We start from the raw sequence: 19,078 nt of genomic DNA, 5'->3' as shown, positions 1-19,078 counted from the left end.
AGTTTTTAAACGTCTTATGCAATCTTTATGAAATAATAGCACCATATTCTGCCCATATTCTGCCCCTAATGTACTGCCAAATCAGGGAAATAAGCTTAGATACCCTCAGCCGGGCCTCCCGGGTGGTGCAGTGGTTAAGGGCGCTGTACTGCAGCGCCAGCTGTGCCATCAGAGTCCCTGGGTTCGCGCCCAGGCTCTGTCGTAACCGGACGCGAACGGGAGGTCCGTGGGGCGACGCACAATTGGCCTAGCGTCGTCCGGGTTAGGGAGGGCTTGGTCGGTAGGGATGTCCTTGTCTCATCGCGCACCAGCGACTCCTGTGGCGGGCCGGGCGCAGTGCGCGCTAACCAAGGTTGCCAGGTGCACGGTGTAGCCTCCGACACATTGGTGCGGCTGGCTTCCGGGTTGGATGCGCGCTGTGTTAAGAAGCAGTGCGGTTGTGTATCGGAGGACGCATGACAACATGTCAACCTTCGTCTCTCCCGAGCCCGTATGGGAGTTGTAGCGATGAGACAAGCTACTACAACAATTGGATACCATGAAATTGGGGAGAAAAAGGGGTAAAAAAAATAATTAAAACACTTTAGCAGCGTTCTGTGGATACTCCGAATTATGAATCCCAAAATTCAACTGGATTCCTTTATTCCTTTATTTTCCAGATGATTATCAGTAATTAATGGAGGTATTGCTCTTTTATTTGATAAATAAAATGTTTTATACAAGAAAGAGTGATATGGCTTATGCTGGTTTATGCTTATGCTAAGAAGTGTGACAATAAAGAGATTACAGATATCAGTGTTAAATCATAAATATTTTAAGGGAGGTTTAAGGCAGGTTTCTCACTACACAGCTAATCACTATACAGTACCTGGGGAAAGGGGAAAATAAACATTTTGATCTCACAATACACACAAATGCAAAACGTTGCACAAACATACCTTCTCTCACAACAAAAGGCTGAATCAAGGGAGGGCTCTTTTGAATGAACACGCTTAAACTTGCTCAAATGTGAGTACAAACTGTAATAAACCCCAGACAGCTCCCATAAAACCACAGAGGTATGTGTTTCAGTGTCTCTGCCCCCTGTGGAACTACAATTTCAACACCCGTGGCCTCAGACAAGAGCCGTTAGTTGAGCCAATAGTTTAAATGTCAGGAAATTCTGTCACAGGGAGCTAGCTCCATAACACAAAGCTTCCTAAAGGCTTAAAGCAGAGGTGTCAAACTAATTTAGCCCCCCGGGCCGCATTCGGCCTTCAATGAGGTCTGGCAATATTTCCTCGCCGTCAAAGTAAAGTAGTTGCTGTATGAATGTAGGTCCATTATGATTTCTACACAGTTTCGATTTGGTTTTAGTCATTTAAAACTATAGAGCATATCCCCCCCCCCCCCCCCCCCCCCCCAACTAATTATATTATTTTAATATTTTTTAAATACAATGATTTTAATTCAAATCGGGCAAAATTGGACCCCCTCGCGAGCCGGATCTGGCCTGCGGGCAGCATGTTTGACACCCCTGGTCTAAAGCCTCCTCTGAAATATTTTTATTTTACAGGATGAAACAGTCTTCCTAGCAGTTTCCCAGACCAGTGGAAGACCAGAGGAGTAAAAAAAACACATTCATTTCTCAAAACTAAAGGGAGCTCAGACAGAAGCTTTGTTTGGGAGTGAAAGCCTTATAAATTGTTGTTTGGTTTTACAAGGAGTGCTTCTGCAGACAGAATATTGAAGTCAGTGTCTGAATATATATGCAGCTGTTAAAGCGTGGGAGTCAACCAAGTCTGCAGTTGCCGTGGTATCAGTAGAGGAGAATGCAGAGTGGCCAGGAAAAATCGTCAACTGATAACTCACTAGCAGATGGTCCGCTGGAAGCCATATTAAAGTGTTTGCTTTCATCAATATGTATATACAGCTCCAGTCAAAAGTTTGGATACACCCACTTATTCAAGGGTTTATAGAATAATAGTGAAGACTTCAAAACTATGAAATAACACATATGGAATCATGTAGTAACAAAAAAAGTGTTAAACAAATCAAAATATGTTTTATATTTGAGATTATTCACATATTTGTTCAGTGGTCAAGTGTCCTAAGTGTAACTCAATCTGGCAGACAAAACAGGCTGAGATGTAACTCATTATGATGGTCGAAACTGCTTTGGCAGGCAGAACCTGATCTGGGCCACTGATGATGTAAATGCCCTGAAATATGCACCATAGGCATAACCACACAGAGGTTCCAGACATAATACTGAGAACATGAGCCTACTTGTCAAAGGGACTGGCACATGCTAATTTCTCATGTAAACCAACCACTAATGGGGACTACTAACTGATATACAGGAGACAAGGGATAAGATGGGTATGGGTTGTCGTGCCACTGTGTACTAACATTTCAATGAAGTGAGAGAGGGGATAAGGGAGTGACTGACTGACACAGCCATTTGTCTTTTGGTTTAAAAGTTATCCCTGTCTCATGCTCAGGCACATTGTTCACATACAGAACCCCTCCTCAGTGTCCCATCCCTCATACAGACCCACTCCCAAGTGTCCCACCCCACAGCACGTCCCCAACAGTTGCTTTGACTACGTTGTCTCATGTGCTCAGCTGTTATTGGGGTGTACAGCTGACAATGATAGCACTAGCAGTTGTCAGGGACTACCATTACTGTCCATCATCTCTACATTACTGGGCACAAAACATGCTTATACATGTTTCTTCTAAACGACACAATGCCTTCAGAAAGTATTGATGCCGCTTGATTTTTTCAAAATGTTGTTCTGTTACAGCCTGAATTCAAAATCAATTAATTAAAATAAAAAAAATGTAAAAGGAATTAAATTGAGATGTTTCGTCACTGGCCTACACACAATACACCATAATGCCAAAGTGGAATTATGTTATTACGAAAATGAAAAGCTGAAATGCCTTGAGTCAATAAGTATTCAACCGTTTTGTTATGGCAAGCCTAAATATGTCCCAGAGTAAAAATGTACTTAATAAGTCACATAAGTTACATGGACTCACTCTGTGCAATAATAGTGTTTAACATGATTTTTGAATGACTACCTCATTTCTGTTCTCCACACATACAATTATCTGCAAGGTCCCGCAGTCAAGCAGTGAATTTCAAACACAGATTCAACCACAAAGACCAGGGAGATTTTCCAACGCCTCACAAAAAGGGCACCTATTGGTAGATGGGTTTAAAAAAGCAGATATTGAATATCCCTTTGAGCATGGTGAAGTTATTAATTACACGTTGGGTGGTGTATCAATACACCCATTCCCTACAAAGATACAGGCATCCTTCCTAACTTAGTTGCCAGAGAGGAAGGAAACCACTCAGGGATTTCACCAATGGTGACTTTAAAACAGTTACAGAGATTAACGGCTGTGATAGGAGAAAACTGACGATGGATCAACAACATTGTAGTTACTCAACAATACTAACCGAATTTACAAAGTGAAAAAAAAAGAATACAAATATTCCAAAATATGCATCCTGTTTGCAACAAGGCCCTAATGTCATACTGCAAAACATGAATACAAAGTGTTATGTTTGGGGCAATTCCAATACAACACATTACTTAGTACCACTTTCCATATTGTCAAGCATAGTGGTGGCTGCATCATGTATGGGTATGCTTGTAATCGTTAAGGACTGGGGAGTTTTTCAGGCGGGAAGAGAAATGGAATGGAGAAGCACAGACAAAATCGTAGAGAGAAATCTGGTTCAGTCGGTTGGTTCAGTCTTGCAGCAGGTAGTCCAGCAGTAAAGAGCGTTGGGTCAATAACTGAAAGATTGCTGGTTTGAAACCCTGAGCCAACTTTGTGAAAAATCTGTCGATGTGCCTTTGGACAAGGCACTTAACCCTAATTTCTCTGGATAAGAGAGTCCGTTAAATGACTAAAATGTAAAACACTGGGAGATTAATTCACCTTTCAGCAGGACAATAAACTACACATGAGTTCCTTACTAAGAAGACAGTGAATGTTCCTTAGTGGCCGAGTTAAAGTTTTGATTTAAATGTACTTTAAAATATATGGCAAGACCTGAAAATGGTTGTTTAGCTATGTTCAACAACCAATTTGACAGAGCTTGCAAAAGTTTGAAAATGCTGCACAATCCAGGTGTGGAAAGCTCTTAGAGACTTACCCAGAAAGACTAACAGCTGTAATTGTTGCCAAAGGTCCTTCTACAATGTATTGACTCAGGGGTGTGAATATTAAGATATTTCTGTTTTATTTTCAATACATTAGGTAAAATTTCTAAAAACATGGATTTAATTTGTCATTATGGGGTATTGTGTGTAGTTGGAAGTGGAACAAATGGAATCTAATCCATTTTGAATTGAGGCTGTAACACAACAAAATGTGGAATAAGTCAAGGGGTATGAATGCTTTCTGAAGACACTGTATTGGAAATACAATTACTGAATAGATGGAAATATGAAGTGATTTGTATCTTTCTCTTTAGTCACAGTGAAACACATGCGTACAGTACATGGAATGCACATGAAAACATTGTACAAAACCTTCCTTACATGCAGAAACAAACTCCCACACCAAGCCACTCAACCACAATACAATTCCACATAAAGTACACTAGTAAATATATGCCCAGTGTGGTGTGAACACATGCAAAAACACCCACACAAAAGCAATGTGAGTTGCCTCAAGTGCTTCATGCTGGAATCCAGTTGTTGGAGTAATTGTATAAGAAAGACCGCTTTGATGATGTGTCTGGTTCATAGTAACCTATAAACAAAAAAGTGACATTAAGTTCAATCAATATCCTCTCCAGTGAATGAAAGGTTAAACATGAATGTATTTTTTTAAGAATACCAATAACAATAGTAAAAAATAATATAGTATAACAGAAAACGAAAAATGGCCACTATAACCGTTAGTGTGATAAGAAGGGTCATTAATACAGCACCTGGCCCTGGAACTCCTTGGCCGCGCACATCCTGGGTCCAACGGCTTGTCCCAGAAACAAACACGGCACTGGACATGAAGTGCTTGGTCGGGTCTCCATAGTTCACTACATCATACTGCCCAGGGCCAGGCAGGGGAGGGTTCTTCAGAAGAATCAGAGGGGGAGCTGATATTCCCAGGTAATGTCTCCTCCTTGGACAAGGGTTAAAGGGCATGGGAGAGCAGTTTAAGACCAGAGAGATGTTATCAGAGAAACGATTACCCTGCTAGTCCTGGATCCGTACTCATAAAGCGTCTCCCAGTAGGAGTGCTGATCTAGAATCAGGACCCCCGTCCGTCCGTCCGTCCGTCCGTCCGTCCATGCAATCTTAAACATTCTGATCAAAAAGGCAAAACGTCATCTAAATCAGCACTCCTACTCTAAGATGGTTCATGTATATGGACCCTGTGCTTTTACTCACGGTAGGATGGTTCTCCTGACTGGCTCTGGGGCCTGGTAGGGACTATAGGTGCCTGGGCCTGGGACATGGTTATTCACAGGGGACTGGATCCTCACAGAGTTGGACTTAAAGCAGGAGAGGGGAACCTTGGGGCATTTCTGAGTTATGGCATCATTGACTTTGTAGTGACCTTGAACAAGCAAAGACAAACAGTATCATATACAGTATAAAATCCTGTAGAGGAGTCGATGTAATGCAGTTTAGATTAAAAATGATATTCCCAATTAGCAAAAATATAATGCTTTAATAAAAAGTGTAATACTTACATGGCGATGGTCCTTTTAGAGTGTTTGAGCACATAGAACTCCGTCCAGTTGTTGACAGAAATACTGATTGAGCGGACACTAACGTGTTTGGCTTTACCCCATTGAAAGACACCTAAAGCATCAAGAATAAAGGCAAGTCTTTAAACAAAAACACTACAGTCATGGCCAAAAGTTTTGAGAATGACACAAATATAAATTTTCACAAAGTCTGCTGCCTCAGTTTGTATGATGGCAATTTGCATATACTCTAGAATGTTATGAAGAATGATCAGATGAATTGCAATTAATTACAAAGTCCCTCTTTGCCATGCAAATGAACTGAACGCCCAAAAAACATTTCCACTGCAATTCAGCCCTGCCACAAAAGGACCAGCTGACATCATGTCAGTGATTCTCTCGTTAATAACACAGGTGTGAGTGTTGACGAGGACAAGGCTGGAGATCACTCTGTCATGTTGATTGAGTTTGAATAACAGACTGGAAGCTTCAAAAGGAGGGTGGACTTGGAATCATTGTTATTCCTCTGTCAACCATGGTTACCTGCATGGAAACACGTGCCGTCATCATTGCTTTGCACAAAAAGGGCTTCACAGGCAAGGATATTGCTGCCAGTAAGATTGCACCTAAATCAATCATTTATTGGATCATCAAGAACTTCAAGGAGAGTGGTTCAATAGTTGTGAAGAAGGCTTCAGGGCGCTCAAGAAAGTCCAGCAAGCGCCAGGACCGTCTCCTAAAGTTGATTCAGCTGTGGGATTGGGGCACCACCAGTACAGAGCTTGCTCGGGAATTGCAGTAGGCAGGTGTGAGTGCATCTGCACGCACAGTGAGGCGAAGACTTTTGGAAGATGGTCTGGTGTCAAGAAGGGCAGCAAAGAAGCCACTTCTCTCCAGGAAAAACATCAGGAACAGACTGATATTCTGCAAAAGGTACAGGGATTGGAATGCCGAGGACTGGGGTAAAGTCATTTTCTCTGATGAATCCCCTTTCCGATTGTTTGGGGCATCCGGAAAAAAGCTTGTCCGGAGAAGACAAGAGGATCGCTACCATCAGTCCTGTGTCATGCCAACAGTAAAGCATCCTGAGACCATTCATGTGTGGGGTTGCTTCTCAGCCAAGGAAGTGGGCTCACTCACAATTTTGCCTAAGAACACATCCATGAATAAAGAATGGTACCAACACATCCTCCGAGAGCAACTTCTCCCAACCATCCAGGAACAGTTTGGTGACGAACAATGCCTTTTCCAGCACAATGAAGCACCTTGCCATAAGGCAAAAAGGATAACTAAGTGGCTTGGGGAACAAAACATGGATATTTTGGGTCCATGGCCAGGAAACTCCCCAGACCTTAATCCCATTGAGAACTTGTGGTCAATCCTCAAGAGGCGAGAGGACAAACAAAAACCCACAAATTCTGACAAACTCCAAGCATTGATTATGCAAGAATGGGCTGCCATCAGTCAGGATGTGGCCTAGAAGTTAATTGACAGCATGCAAGGGCGGATTGCAGAGGTCTTGAAAAAGAAAGGTCAACACTGAAAATATTGACTCTTTGCATTAACTTCATGTAATTGTCAATAAAAGCCTTTGACACTTATGAAATGCTTGTAATTATACTTCAATATTCCATAGTAACATCTGACAAAAATATCTAAAGACACTGAAGTAGCAAACTTTGTGAAAATTAATATTTGTGTCATTCTCAAAACTTTTGGCCACGACTGTACTTTCATAGCAACATTTTTGAGTAAAATGTTCAGTACACAAACATGTAAGCCTATTGTATACAGGAAATACATGTACAGTATTTCATATTTTACATTCCAATATGGATCTAAAACATGGCTTCTCTCTTCTCATCAAATCAAATTAAATGTTATTTGTCACATGTGCCGAATACAACAGGTAGACCTTACCATGAAATACTTACTTACTAGCCCTTAACCAACAATGCAGTTCAAGAAATATAGTTAAGAAAATATTTACTAAATTAACTAAAATAAAAAATAAAATAAAAGTACACAATAAAATAACAATAACGAGGCTATATACAGGGGGTACTGGTACAGAGTCAATGTGCAGCGGTACAGGTTAGGGGTAAAGTGACTATGTGTAGATAATAAACAGCAAGTAGCAGCAGTGTAAAAACAAAGGGGGGGGGGAGTCAATGTAAATAGTCTAGGTGGCCATTTGATTAATTGTTCGGCAGTCTTATGGCTTTGGGGTAGAAGCTGTTAAGGAGCCTTTGGACCTAGACTTGGTGCTCCGGTACTGCTTGCCGTGTGGTAGCAGAGTGAACAGTCTATGACTTGGGTGACAGGAGTCTTTGACAATTTTTTGGGCCTTCCTCTGACACTGCCTAGTATATAGGTCCTGGATAGCAGGAAGCTTGGCCCCAGTGATGTACTGGGCTGTACGCACTACCCTCTGTAGCGCCTTACGGTTGGATGCCGAGCAGTTGCCAATACCAGGCGGTGATGCAACCAATCAGGATGCTCTCAATGGTGCAGCTGTAGAACTTGTTGAGGATCTGGGGACCTATACCAAATCTTTTCAGTCTCCTGAGGGTGAAAAGGTGTTGTCGTGCCCTCTTCATGACTGTCTTGGTGTGATAGTTTGGACCATGATAGTTTGTTGGTGATGTGGACACCAAGGAACTGGAAATTCTCGACCCGCTCTACTACAGCCCCGTCGATGTGAATGGGAGCGTGTTCGTCCGTCCTTTTCCTGTAGTCCACGATCAGCTCCTTTGTCTTGCTCACGTTGAGGGAGAGGTTGTTGTCTAGGGTCTCCGGGATGATGGTGTTGATGTGAGCCATGACCAGCCTTTCAAAGGACTTCATGGCTACCGATGTGAGTTTTACAGGGCGGTAGTCATTTATTTTCACTTATTTTCACTTGCCAGTTGGTCCGCACATGCTCTGAGTACACGTCCTGGTAATACGTCAGGCCCAACGGCTTTGTGAATGTTGACCTGTTTAAAGGTATTCTCATATAACCTAGGTTGTGAATAACCTTGAATACTGCACTTACATGATATTGATTAGGGGCTGGTGTCTTGTTCTTAGGGCCATCATGTTGTACAGCCACTGGTAGTCGGAAAGTTCTGGAGCCTCCCCTGCCAAAGCTGTGTTTGTGGATCAGAGAGGACTGCAGGTTATAGGCATTTGGTCCTGGGATACCTCTCTGAGGGTTACGGGGAACTCTGACAGCCTAGTGGAGAAGAGAAGATGCCCTAGGTAAGCGTTGTAAGTATGGCAGAGGACCGGGTTTTAAGAGAGTATAGACCTACCTAATAATCTATAACATAAGCTTCATCGGGTTTCTGAGATCCTAAGGACACTTTATTTGATCCCTATTATCGGTAAAGTTTGAGAATACATTTCATTAAAATCTCATGAGGATTCTACTGATGAGAACAAAGAGATTGAGGTTGTGAGTAGGGTACCATTAACATGTCTGACCTGGGATGCAAAGCCTCCTGTACCTTTCTTTGAGAAGGAGGGGCTGCTGATTTCAGCAGGCCTGTGAGACATATATGTGCCTGGCCCTGGGTTTTCATTCTGAAACCACATTTGAAAATCATATCATAATAGGACAATTATTATGTTGGTTGATTTATTGATTAGCAGGAGGACTGATTGATTAACTGGTTGACATATCTACCTGACTGTCTTCTGAAAGGAACCTCTTAGCTTGTGACAAGAACCCTTTCTTATCCTCATTGCTTATCACCACTATTTGGTATTTGGTGGGTATTGATGATATGTATCCTGGAAGTTTGCAGCCTAGATTAATATAAAAAGAGATATCTGAAGTCTGAGCAGATCGTTACTTAGGTCTACAAAGGATGAAAGGCAAAAAATGACACTTACTGTCATTCAATCCTTTGTGTATTTTGCCCATCATTAGCTAAGAGACATTCAACACAACTGGAGGTACAGGTGCCCGATGCATTTGCACCGCCTGACAATCTGTTTAGAAGGGAAGAGAGTTTGTAATGGCAACGACACTGCAACATCTAACGTTAGCATGCTAACATTTAGCTGACGACTAGTAGCCACAAGCTAGCGATTTGCATGGTAAATGTAGCTTGATGATCATGATAAAACAAAAGTAAAAAATAAATTGAAATAATTTCAGAAGGATTTAGACTTTTGTTATGATCATCGACCTACATTTGCTAAACACGCAAAGTGATCATAGGATGCAATAATTTATATCTTACCAAACTGCTGTCACAGTAGCCAGAAACACATTTCTGAGTGAGGATACAGTGTTTCCACATATGATATGTTGCCATGACAGCGAGTAAACGTTCTTGGCGGAAAGCAAAGAGGGTGAGGCCAGAGAATTAAACGCATTTGGCTCTTTGCACGCAACCTGTCATCTAGCGCCCACACGTGGCGAATGTTTTTACTGCTTATTTGCCTTCATCATTGAAGACGCGCGGCTGTTTGTTTTTCGAAGATTCATCATGGCAATGCATGCAAAAGCGACACCACCACAGATTCCCGACACACGTCGGGAACTCTCGGAGCTGGTCAAGAGGAAACAAGAACTTGCGGTAAGTGAATTAGTTAGCTACGTTTCCATTTCGCTAAATATTTTGCTATATGCGTATATTGCTGCATCTTATGCTTTATTTGGAAGTTAGCTTGCTAGCTAGCTAACTATCGTTAGGCCACGCTAGTTACTACGACGAGGCCTCGGCGTTCTACCAACATATTTGTGGCTAACTCGTTAGCTAGCTGCCATACTAATTGAGTTATCGAACATTAGATAAAATGTAACATGCCTTTATTGAGCATGGTGGGTATAGATGATTTTACTCCGGACTCAATGTTTATGTACAATGTGTCGCTGGGGCTAGTTACTATGTAGTAACTTATTTTGCCCACAAGGAGCAGCCAAAACCTACTATGCGCATACCCTCATACTGTACATCATGGCTCTGGTTCCAAAAGTTTCTCCTTTTATCTGTGCTGGTACAGTCTCTGGCTATATTGTAATAACACATTCTGTCCGTTTCATAAAACACAAATGCAAAGTCTAATGCCTTTTGCATACTTTCCACAGGAGACGTTGGTGAACTTGGAGAGACAGATCTATGCATTTGAGGGCAGCTACTTGGAAGATACCCAGATGTATGGGAACATCATCAGAGGATGGGACAGATATCTCACCAACCAAAAGTAAGCATGACATGGTACAGCATACTTAGACATGAAAAGTGAATAGTTGATATTGAATCATCAAGCCTGTGTTTGCAGTCTACAGTTGAAGTTGGACGTTTACATACACTTAGGTTGGAGTCACTCCACAAATTTCTTGTTAACAAACTATAGTTTTGGCATGTCGGTTAGGACATCTACTTTGTGCATGACACAAGTAATTTTTCCAACAATTGTTTACAGATTACTTCACTTATAATTCCCTGTATCACAGTTCCAGTGGGTCAGAAGTTTACATACACTAAGTTGACTGTGCCTTTAAACAGCTTAGAAAATTCTAGAAAATTATGTCATAGGCTAATTGACATCATTTGAGTCAATTGGAGGTGTACCTGTGGATGTATTTCAAGGCCTATCTCCAAACTCTGTGCCTCTTTGCTTGACATCATGGGAAAATCAAAAGAAATCTGACAAAATTTCTATAATTCCACAAGTCTGGTTCATCCTTGGGAGCAATTTCCAAATGCCTGAAGGTACCACGTGTATTATTGTTTGTACAGATGAACAAGTATAAACACCATTGGACCATGCAGCCGTCATACCGCTCAGGAAGGAGACACGTTCTGTCTCCTAGAGATGAACGTACTTTGGTGCAAAAAGTGCAAATCAATCCCAGAACAACAGCAAAGGACCTTGTGAAGATGCTGGAGGAAACTGGTACAAAAGTATCTATATCCACAGAAAAACAAGTCCTATATCGACATAACCTGAAAGGCCTCTCAGCAAGGAAGAAGCCACTGCTCCAAAACCGCCTTAAAAAAGCCAGACTATGGTTTGCAACTGCACATGTGGACAAAGATCGTACTTTTTGGAGAAATGTCCTCTGGTCTGATGAAACAAAAATATAACTGTTTGGCCATAATGACCATCGTTATGTTTGGAGGAAAAGGGGGAGGCTTGCAAGCAGAAGAACAACATCCCAACCGTGAAGCACGGGGATGGCAGCATCATGTTGTGGGGGTGCTTTTCTTCTGGAGAGACTGGTGCACTTCACAAAATAGATGGCGTCATGAGGTAGGAAATTATGTGGCTATATTGAAGCAACATCTCAAGACATCTGTCAGGAAGTTGAAGCTTGGTCGCAAATGGGTCTTCCAAATGGACAATGACCCCAAGCATACTAACAAAGTTGTGGCAAAATGGCTTAAGGACAACAAAGTCTAGTTATTGGATTGGCCATCACAAAGCCCTGGCCTCAATCCTATAGAAAATTTGTGGGCAGAACTGAAAAGCGTATGTGAGCAAGGAGGCCTACAAACCTGACTGTTACACCAGCTCTGTCAGGAGGAATGGGCCAAAATTCACCCACCTTATTGTGGGAAGCTTGTGGAAGGGTACCTGAAAACGTTTGACCTAAGTTAAACAATTTAAAGGCAACGCTACCAAATACTAATTGAGTGTATGTAAACTTCTGACCCACTGGGAATGCGATGAAAGAAATAAAAGCTGAAATAAATCATTTTCTACTATTATTCTGACATTTCACGTTCTTAAAATAAAGTGTTGGTCCTAACTGACCTAAAACAGGGAATGTTTACTTGGATTAAATGTCAGGAATTGTGAAAACTGAGTTTAAATGTACTTGGCTAAGGTGTATGTAAACCTTCGACTTAAACTGTATTTACCCTGTTCTGTATTGTTCCGTTATAGAAATTCCAACAGCAAGACGGACAGAAGAAACCGAAAGTTCAAGGAGGCAGAGCGTCTGTTCAGCAAGTCCTCCGTCACTTCTGTAGCAGTGAGTGCTTCACCTCACTCTATCCTTTGCCTGTCCTCTCAATATGTTCATGCTAGATCGTGTATGATTGCAAGAATGTGTAAATGCTGAGTCTGACCAACTTTTCACCTTTGTTGAACAGGCTGTCTGTGCACTCGGTGGGATACCAGATCACATGAATGAAAAGCGTAGGTATTTGGTTCAGAACAACTGCATGCAACTTTTTTTATTATTATATATTTTTTTTACCACAGTGCATATATCTGTGTGAGATACTGATAGATCTGAGTGTGACATGCTGCTCCATTGTGTGGGACAGAGAGCGACACGTCCCCAGACCTCCAGAACCAAGAGAATGAGCCCAGTCAGGAGGACACAGAGGATGCAGACGGGGCCCTGCAGGACCTCAAACCTCAGAAGGCTGCATCCTCTTCCTCAGGCAGTCACCACGGAAGCCACAAGAAGAGGAAGAACAAAAACAGACACAGGTACTTGACCCTAAACACAGCCCCTCTGGTCTAGGCTAACTCCTAAATACATCCCCCCTGGTCTAGGCTAACTCCTAAATACATCCCCCCTGTTCTAGGCTAACTCCTAAATACATCCCCCCTGTTCTAGGCTAACTCCTAAATACATCCCCCCTGGTCTAGGCTAACTCCTAAATACATCCCCCCTGGTCTAGGCTAACTCCTAAATACATCCCCCCTGGTCTAGGCTATCCTAGGGGGCTTTCAGTAGGACACATTGCTGTGGAATGTTCAGGTGGCAGGTAGCCTAGCGGTTAAGAGTGTTGCTCTTGTAAGTCGCTCTGGATAAGAGCGTCTGCTAAATGAGTGAAATGTAAGATTAACTGAACATGGCCCTACTGTCGAGTCTGAAATCTGTGCTGTGCTCTCTCACTCTTTTTGATTGCTATGGATAATGCACGTTGTCTCTGACTCTGAAGTTTCTTTGGCCAAGCTGCTAAGCTTGTACTGCTTTTGTTTTTCTTGGGTCAGCAACACACCATTTTTAAAGTTGTCAGGGTCAGTTTGATTGGGTGTAGTAGTGTATAAACATCTGGTTTATAGCAAGTGGATAGTCTTTGTTTATGTTGGAGCTGGAATGTGAGGAATAGTAAGCTTATCACACCTGTTTCTGTCCACTGTGTTATATGTTGTATGTAGCTTAATATATTTAGCGCCAGATCTGCTCAATAAGATACGCTTCATTTTGTGAAAAGACAAAATATTGTTGTAGGTTCATTTTACAGATATGTAGGCATCCCTTTAGAGTGAGTCCGGCCGGTGTACTAACTACTGCTGCTCTTTCCTCCCCTAACGCTGCCCCAGCCCTTCTGCCATGTTTGATTATGACTTTGAGTAAGTCTCCAATTTTACTTCCTGCTTCCTGTGGTGATACATCCTGGCTACGTACCACTATTCCCTACATAGCGCACTGCTCTTGGGCTCTGGTCAAAGGTAGTGCACTATGTAGGGAATATGGTTCCATTTGGGATACAACCCCCGCCTTCTTTGACCCCGTCCTGACTTTCCCACTCTCTCCATCCCTCAGCTCTCTGTTTTGCTTCTGTCGCTCTAGCTCTTTCGGTTCATGCGTCCTCATTGATTCACTATCGTTATTGCATGTCCAAATCTTCAACAATGTCCCAAATGATACCCAATTCCCTATTTAGTGCACCACTTTTGACCAGGCCCCATACAAGGAATAGGGTGCCATTTGGGGATGCACCCTTAATTTCTCAAATCATGTGTTGTTTATAATAAGGTATTAACACCTAGCTTCTGTAGACTCAACACTAGATTATTAAGTGTTTATGAATCATAGGGGCTTAAACACTTCTTCTTTAGAAGTTTAGTGTATTTCTTGACCCTTCATGGTTTCATTCCAAAAGGTCAAGTTCCCCTAATCCAGTTGTGAAAAAAGCTGCTCTTCCTGCCAAAATGAGATGGGGAGGTCAAAGGTTGAGTACAAACAAACATATTTCGCTGCACCCCAGGTGTTCATATGGTGCTCTGGTGGTCTTGTTGTGGTTTGGTCTCTTAGCTTGAGTAACTGTAGTGGTGCTTGTTGTCCCCCCTAGTTACCGTTGTATTTAGTCAAACCTGAAATTGGCCTACCTAACACAACTCTTGCATTGTTTTGTTTTTAGATTTGACATGAAAGTGAACAAAAAACCCAGAGTGGTAAGCTATTCATTTTGTAGGACAACATAACATTTAAATGTCTGCTCATTGCTTGCATTGAGCTATTAATAAAGACATTTGTTATTAGAAAGATTTAGGTTCTGCTTTTAATTCTGTTGTCTATATTGTCCTTGTTCCACAGGATTATTCGACTTGATCAAGTGGCCAGACAAAGGTCTACGGTGAAGCAGAGAGCCCCTCTGAACTTTAACTGTCTTTATTGTGTACATTGCATGAAACATTGCCTCTCACTTGCTATCAGAAATATTTCTGTTTCACGATTTTCCTGCAGACAAGGTGTGTTATTGCATGTTACTCAAGACGCAGGTGGGGGTTGGATAACACCTTATTGTATAGGGTTGAAAATGCACTATTTATTATGTAACTCCCACCATTTTTCTCTCTTTGTAACAAAAAGTTGTTTTACTTCGTATTAGTCATTGTGTAGTTTTGTAGCTCTAGAATATCCCAGCTTCTTTTTAATATTTTTTTTTACTTTGAGATTTGTTTTGCATAAGATTGTAATAAAATTACAATTACAATACATTTGTTTATTGCTAAAAATCTACGCTTCAGTAAATCATTAGTCACCATCTGTCTTTACCCTGTATTCTTCAGTAATAATACAGCAGGAAAATCAACACAGAAGCTAGTTTATTATCATCAGATTTCCCCTTGTCTGACAGCAATTACTGCCTGGTTTCTTTGTGGTGTCTTCATGGCTCATTTACGTACCAATTACAGGCCAATGAGCTCAGACGAGCCTCGGGATCCTAGGATGTCTCCCAAGTCCCCCCTCTTATTGGATCAGTCCTAAATAGCATCACCATTACCTTTTATAGTGCACTACTTTTGACCAGGGCCAATAGGGCTCTGGTCAAAAGTAGTGCTCTATATAGGGATTAGGGTCCCATTTTGGACGTAACCATTCACATTTGTCAGTAATTCTCTCATCCCAGAGAAGATGTGCAGTTGGTGAGATTCTGGAAATGGTATCAAAACAATGTTCACATTCAAACAGGCATTCCTGTGGGGCAGTTCTCATCGACTGAGTTTGTTTTATGAAAATAGTGACAGTTTGAGTGAACCAGGTGACAACACAATGACAGCCTATCCCATGCTATTTCTAGAATGTTCCCTTGTTTATAAAGATCAAACATGATGCGTACTGCATAGTAATGAAACAGGTTGGTGAATACAGACTCCTGTTTTGAAATGCAGGATGAATAGATAGTAGTAGTAGTAGTAGTAACCTTTTTAAAGTAGATATGCAGGTTCATAAGTGAATGTTCTTGTACTGCCATTGTGCAACACCACATTCGTTCACTAGGTAGCGCTACTTCATAATGCATGTTCAAAAGACCTCAAAGAATTGCCTTAACTGCCTTTCAACCACAGGATTTCCATATCATAACCAAAAAGTGTTTTCCCTGTTCCACATTTGGCTACTATGAGTCATAAGTGTTTAAATCTGCCATCAACCTATCAAATGTATGGTTCATGCTGTTCTTAAATTCTCTGTATTGCCTAAGATCTTATTGATTAGGGTGTCCTCTCACCAATATTATGCCATGTCAACTGTATTATGCCATCATGGCACACCCTGCACTTCAAAGTCCTTTGTTACCACAGCTTCTGGGCTTAGCTCACGGGTCTCTATGTATCCCAAATTACACCCTATTTACTGCACTACTTTTGATCAGAACCCATATGGATCTGGTCAAAAGTAGTGCACCACATAAGGAATAGGGTGCCATTTGGGACAGCCTGTACCACCTCAAGTCTTGACTCAGAACAGTGTTCAAGTCATATACAGTATCCCTCAGTTCTGTCATGTGCAGTGCATCAGTGAGGTTAGTCAGAACACTGACCCATTATGATGTAGTGACTTCCACGTTAGTCACAGGCTGAGTCCCCAATGGCACTCTATTCCCTACATAGTGCACTACTTTTGACCAAAGCCTTATGAGCCCTGGTCAAAAGTAGTTGCCCTATATAGGGAATAGTGTGCCATTTGGGGCATGGTTTCAAGCATCATCTCTCTGGAGACACCCAGGCAAAGCTAAACTGCTGACATTAATGATGGAGAGGCTGTCTGGAATAAATCAATCCCTAGAATGCATTCTTCGGTTTTATGCTATTCTCCCTCCACACCATGTTAGTCACGTTTAATTTGGAATGTACTATAGAATTACTATATTTTTAGCTGCTGCTTCTTTCCAAGGTTAGGCCTACCGCTCCTCTTGCTTTGGGTATTATTGTTGGTGTAGGGACTTGGGGGAGAAAGATTTGGGTTTTTCTCTAACAAATGGGTTTCATTTTATTCTCTAGCTTTTACCTCACTCATAATCCCTCATGAAGAATGATGGTGTATTTCAAATGATATACTTCTTTCCCTTCTCTATCCAAACCACAGTGTCTAGTCCAAATACATGTCCTCCCCTCCCTGTCACTTCCCATGTCTTCAGCCATGGAGTCTGACATGATGAGTTTGTGGTTCGAGCAGGTCACATTTCTGTCCATGACTCAGTCATGTGTCATAGATAAAAATGTTACTCTGTGTTCTAATGTAGCAATATGATCTGTCAGTTGTTGTTTTATGCTCCATCCAAAACATTCTGATCGGAACAATAGACTGTGCAAAGCAGCTTGAAAAATACAATTACTACAGGGTCGGGCCATTTCTATTTTGATTCCAGCCAGTACAGGAAATTCATAAACTAAAGACTAATGTTCCGGAACAACTGGATTCCTCGAAATGGCACTAGTTGTATAACTGGTTCCAGTATGTACTCTCTTGTGTCAGACTTTTAACATAAATGTTAACCAAATCAAGTAGTTGGCCAGCATTCTCATGAGATTTGGTTTTGTGTTCTGAGATTACTTGTAGTATAACTGTCCCCAGGCTCAATTGTAGAGAGTGCCGGCTGGGGACAAGAGTACTTCTAGTACAGTATAGTGTGTTGTGAATGTATCCTGTTACAGACCCTAGTGCATCATGTGAGGCCTATATCTCAGTGATGGCCTGTAGGGGGTCACATTATGTGAGCCTGATTTATTTTGCAGCTGCCACCGGCAGAACTGTTGAATAGGTTTCGGTGGGGCCTGTTGACTGCATCCCCAGCCCCAGCCTGTGTCCCAATTGGCATCCTATTCCCTATATAGTGCACTCCTTTTGACCAGAGCCCTATAGGGACAAAGCCCCAGATTAACTAGTCTATGATGCTCAGATCTCTTTGGGTGTTGTGGCCACAACCCTGGCTGATAGTCCTCGTGGGACCAAACAAGGCCACTTTCTAACGTCTCCGCAAACAGGGTCAGCCATATTCCAGGAGAAGTCATGGGAAAAAAATATTTAAAAACGCACAACAACATTGCCCTTGATTTTTTTTCTAGATTGTTGATCTCATCTGATAGGCTTTTGTTGCGATGAGAATCAAGCTTGTTACGCAGTTAGTATTTAAAATGTGGGCTCTTCGACATGGCTTCGACATAAGCTTGATCACAAAACACACATGTACTGTTTTGAACAAGAGATACATTTTAATCTATTACTATTATTTGTAATTTCCAGTTCCTGGAAATCATGCATATAGGAATCATGCATATAGGAATCATGCATATAGGAATCATGCATATAGGAATCATGCATATAGGAATCATGCATATGAAAGTGTTTATCAGCCCCATTCTTGACTGATGCATACACACTGCATTGACCTGGGTGTTGACACTGGTCCCCGAGGGGTGGCTCCTCAAGCACATGCACTTGCGACTTCAGAGGCTAGGCCCCTCACTTCCTGTCATCTTCAGTTGAATTTACAACACACGTGTTGTTGTCAATCCTGTAAGAATGTGTGAACAGTCTTGTGTCTCGCTTTCGACCCACTTGACCCAACATATCTGTTTTTAACTGTAGAAACAACTTGGTTTAAAATGCCAGCTACTTTTTGTTCTCTGTGTAGTCTTGTGAGGTACATATGGAGGGCATGTGCTTTTTTTCATAGAGCTATGAAGTTGCCATAGTGCCATGCTTAGTGAATTCCAAGTCTATACAAACTGAGCTACGGAGCACAACACTACATAGAACTGTTGGATCCATTGCGTAGACCGTGTAAAGCTTTTAACAGCCCATTATCAAAAAGTGGCTTTAGCAAGTCATTGGGTATTTTGAAGAAAACTACATTCCACATTGAATAAAGATTTAATCAGCCTTTTGGGGACAGTTTGTAC

The 19,078-nt window shown here is 41.7% G+C and overlaps 2 protein-coding genes across 11 annotated transcripts; one reads left to right on the top strand and one right to left on the bottom strand.

Moving 5' to 3' along the window:
* Positions 1-4,221: 4,221 nt before the first annotated feature.
* Positions 4,222-10,068, bottom strand: stpg1 (sperm-tail PG-rich repeat containing 1). Of its 7 annotated transcripts, none has more exons than XM_021560061.3 (9): positions 9,937-10,068; positions 9,584-9,682; positions 9,375-9,496; positions 9,173-9,271; positions 8,742-8,921; positions 5,708-5,819; positions 5,403-5,571; positions 4,943-5,133; positions 4,222-4,761 (listed from the first exon to the last, which is right to left on the bottom strand). In XM_021560061.3, the coding sequence occupies exons 2-9, from the start codon at positions 9,615-9,617 to the stop codon at positions 4,688-4,690; spliced, it is 981 nt and encodes a 326-aa protein (XP_021415736.3). In that variant the 5' UTR covers positions 9,618-9,682; positions 9,937-10,068; the 3' UTR covers positions 4,222-4,687. The 7 variants fall into 7 exon arrangements, with proteins under 7 accessions (XP_021415736.3, XP_090083892.1, XP_021415737.3 ...); XM_090227766.1 differs by having other exon boundaries at positions 9,375-9,481; XM_021560062.3 differs by having other exon boundaries at positions 9,196-9,271; positions 9,937-10,034.
* On the top strand, positions 9,964-15,409 carry LOC110488079 (chromatin modification-related protein MEAF6). 4 transcript variants are annotated; one of them, XM_021560065.3, is made up of 9 exons: positions 10,007-10,275; positions 10,788-10,903; positions 12,593-12,680; positions 12,802-12,847; positions 12,979-13,147; positions 13,991-14,020; positions 14,554-14,622; positions 14,812-14,845; positions 14,988-15,409. In XM_021560065.3, exons 1-9 carry the CDS (start codon positions 10,186-10,188, stop codon positions 15,000-15,002), a joined length of 657 nt encoding a protein of 218 aa, XP_021415740.1. In that variant the 5' UTR covers positions 10,007-10,185; the 3' UTR covers positions 15,003-15,409. The 4 variants fall into 4 exon arrangements, with proteins under 4 accessions (XP_021415743.1, XP_021415741.1, XP_021415740.1 ...); XM_021560066.3 differs by lacking the exon at positions 13,991-14,020 and having other exon boundaries at positions 9,987-10,275; XM_021560067.3 differs by lacking the exon at positions 14,554-14,622.
* Positions 15,410-19,078: the final 3,669 nt, after the last annotated feature.

This window comes from Oncorhynchus mykiss, chromosome 30, assembly GCF_057628025.1.
Source record: "Oncorhynchus mykiss isolate SJ-2025 chromosome 30, ASM5762802v1, whole genome shotgun sequence".
Lineage (NCBI taxonomy): Eukaryota > Metazoa > Chordata > Actinopteri > Salmoniformes > Salmonidae > Oncorhynchus > Oncorhynchus mykiss.
This window is presented reverse-complemented; position numbering and strand designations above follow the sequence as displayed.

Coding starts and splice junctions, on each gene's coding strand:
- stpg1 (XM_021560061.3), bottom strand. CDS start 9,617: ATGATGGGCAAAATACACAAAGGATTGAATGACA. Junction 5,572..5,707: donor TCTAAAAGGACCATCGCCAT/GTAAGTATTACA, acceptor TGCTTGTTCAAG/GTCACTACAAAGTCAATGAT. Junction 5,134..5,402: donor GTCAGGAGAACCATCCTACC/GTGAGTAAAAGC, acceptor CCCTTGTCCAAG/GAGGAGACATTACCTGGGAA.
- LOC110488079 (XM_021560065.3), top strand. CDS start 10,186: ATGGCAATGCATGCAAAAGCGACACCACCACAGATTCCCGACACACGT. Junction 10,904..12,592: donor AGATATCTCACCAACCAAAA/GTAAGCATGACA, acceptor GTTCCGTTATAG/AAATTCCAACAGCAAGACGG. Junction 13,148..13,990: donor AAGAACAAAAACAGACACAG/GTACTTGACCCT, acceptor ACGCTGCCCCAG/CCCTTCTGCCATGTTTGATT.